This window comes from Limulus polyphemus, unplaced genomic scaffold, assembly GCF_000517525.1.
Source record: "Limulus polyphemus unplaced genomic scaffold, Limulus_polyphemus-2.1.2 Scaffold378, whole genome shotgun sequence".
Lineage (NCBI taxonomy): Eukaryota > Metazoa > Arthropoda > Merostomata > Xiphosura > Limulidae > Limulus > Limulus polyphemus.
The window spans coordinates 190230-192427 of NW_013665988.1; the positions used below are offsets into that span (position 1 = coordinate 190230).

General features: G+C 31.5%; 1 protein-coding gene across 3 annotated transcripts in view; it reads right to left on the reverse strand.

Annotated features, from left to right (window-relative positions):
* The window catches only part of LOC106457827 (polypeptide N-acetylgalactosaminyltransferase 13-like), a 54029-nt gene that overhangs the window by 14768 nt on the left and 37063 nt on the right, over positions 1–2198 (reverse strand). For all 3 annotated transcript variants that reach the window (XM_013917277.2, XM_022383869.1, XM_022383870.1), the window contains exon 8: positions 1038–1155. In XM_013917277.2, the coding sequence (XP_013772731.1) occupies positions 1038–1155 (118 nt within the window). The remainder of the gene's footprint in view (positions 1–1037; positions 1156–2198) is intronic.

The window sequence follows — 2198 nt, forward strand, 5'->3', positions numbered from 1 at the left end:
CAAATGAGTGTCTCATCGTGTGCCATCACTATAAGGGATTAGAGTATACTAAACTTTACACATTATATAGGCTACACTGACGTGATGTTTAGACAGTTTGTTTAACTATTATATGTGATGCACGTTTTTTGGGGGGTGGTTAATGAAAATGTTCCAAAACATGACATTAATTTCTTGATGACCTAATATGAAAACCTCATAATGTGTGGCACATACATATATACAACTTCCAAGGCAGGAAAAAGGGTTAGTTTATAAGCTACAAAAATTCAAGTTAACCTATGATTTTTGTATAATGCAAAGACCATGCTAATTTCAATGAGAATGTTACAGAAATTAAAAGCTGATAATGCAAGTCTGTGTTAAAAAAGTTGCTGTCTTAGTGATTCAGAATTTAAGAGTTAGCTGACATTCAGAGGGAAAGGTAGTGTTAGTAAAAACTCAATGTAAATGGTGTGTTTATGTTTTAGCCTTCAGATATTGCTGAAGTATAGTGTTCATGTCTATGAGTTCATATAAACTATTCAGAGAATGATAGAGATGGTAGGCTTAGTGAAAATTTTGATTATTTGAGATAAATAACCTGTCTTTAATACCTGGAAATAGTGAATCTTGGACAGATTTATGATGTAACTTACAACGCGAGTTGTTACAAGAGTTTTTCTTATCAATATCTATTTCTTGGTAAGTACGACCCATTTTTCATTCCAAAAAAAATTCAGTAGAAAACATGGTGCAAAACATTACATATTACAGTACAGTTCATAATTACAAAAACTTTTTTTTTTAAACCACTGACTTGTCTTCAATAATAGAGAATATGCATATGTATGGAGCTGAATTATATGGTCAGAACTTCTGGGTTTTGAGGTAGAGTTATTTAGAAGGGAATTACAATGTACAAATACATATAAAGGACACATATTTTATTTCAAAGTAAGTACATGGTCTCCAGTAAAATCACTGACAGTTTTAATACTGCAACCGTATAATATAAACATGGTATTTTTTTAGTTAAGAATCTAATTCAAACATACCCGAAATGAAAGTTCCAGATTTTCACCTCCCCAGATATACATTCCTTCGTCATACTTTCCTAAGTATTCAAAATAGTCTCTATCTATAGAAAACAGTCCTCCAGCCATTGTTGGAGTTCTAAAGAAAGCAATTACAAAATCTATTATATAGCTGGTAGGTAACTAGGCAATAGAATAGATGTACATACTAATAAACATTCCTGAATATCAACTTTTTCAAATTAATTCATCAAAATGTTTGTTTTTAATCAAAAAGGTACATAATAGGCTATTTGAGCTCTGCCCAATGTGGACATCAAAACCAAATTTTTAGCATTATAAGCCCTCATACTTGCAGTTGAGCTACCAAGGGACCCATTAACATGAAAGTTAGTACAAAAACTTAAACTAAAATGCTGCATCCGACTTTAATTCAAGTTACTTATATTTTCAAGGAACAATTAGTTCTAAATTTTTCTGATGTTCACCAGGACTAATAAAGGTCATCTTAAGTAAGATTTATTTTGGTCACATGTACTGTAGCTTCACTACAGGATGGATACTTGCTATATAACAGAACATATGCTTTTACAAAAGTAGACATAATTTCGGAATGGAATAAAATTAAAGTATAAACTTTTTTCCTTTTTTTTTTTACTAAAAGCCCTTAAAGAATTTTCCTAGTTACCTGCAAGGTGGTTTAATATTTCTAAAGTAGAACATCAATGGAGAAAAAAATTGATAATTTTTGGTGAGCTTCACAGCATTCAAAGAAAACTTCACTTTTTTTTTCCAACACTTTAAAGACTTAAGCTTGCAGGACTTCAGCATCAAACTTCAAGACATATACTATTTATATCCAAATTAAATATTGAATGGTTCACACTAAAATATTTTCTTTGTATGGTACTGAACATAAAATTTAGTATGTTTCAAAGGTTGAGTACATTATATATTAGGTATGATTTTGGAGTCTCACAACATCATTACAGTCCCTATCACCACATATGTCTGGTCATGCTACATCTGATGACATTACATCTTGACGATAGCCTTGCAACTTGTTTCCACTTCTAAAAGTACCATCATTAGGCTGTAATGATCAAAACACCCCACTCCTCCCTGCATACTATCCAAGATACATTTAGTATATGAGGCCTGTGAGAAAAGTATCCGACCTTT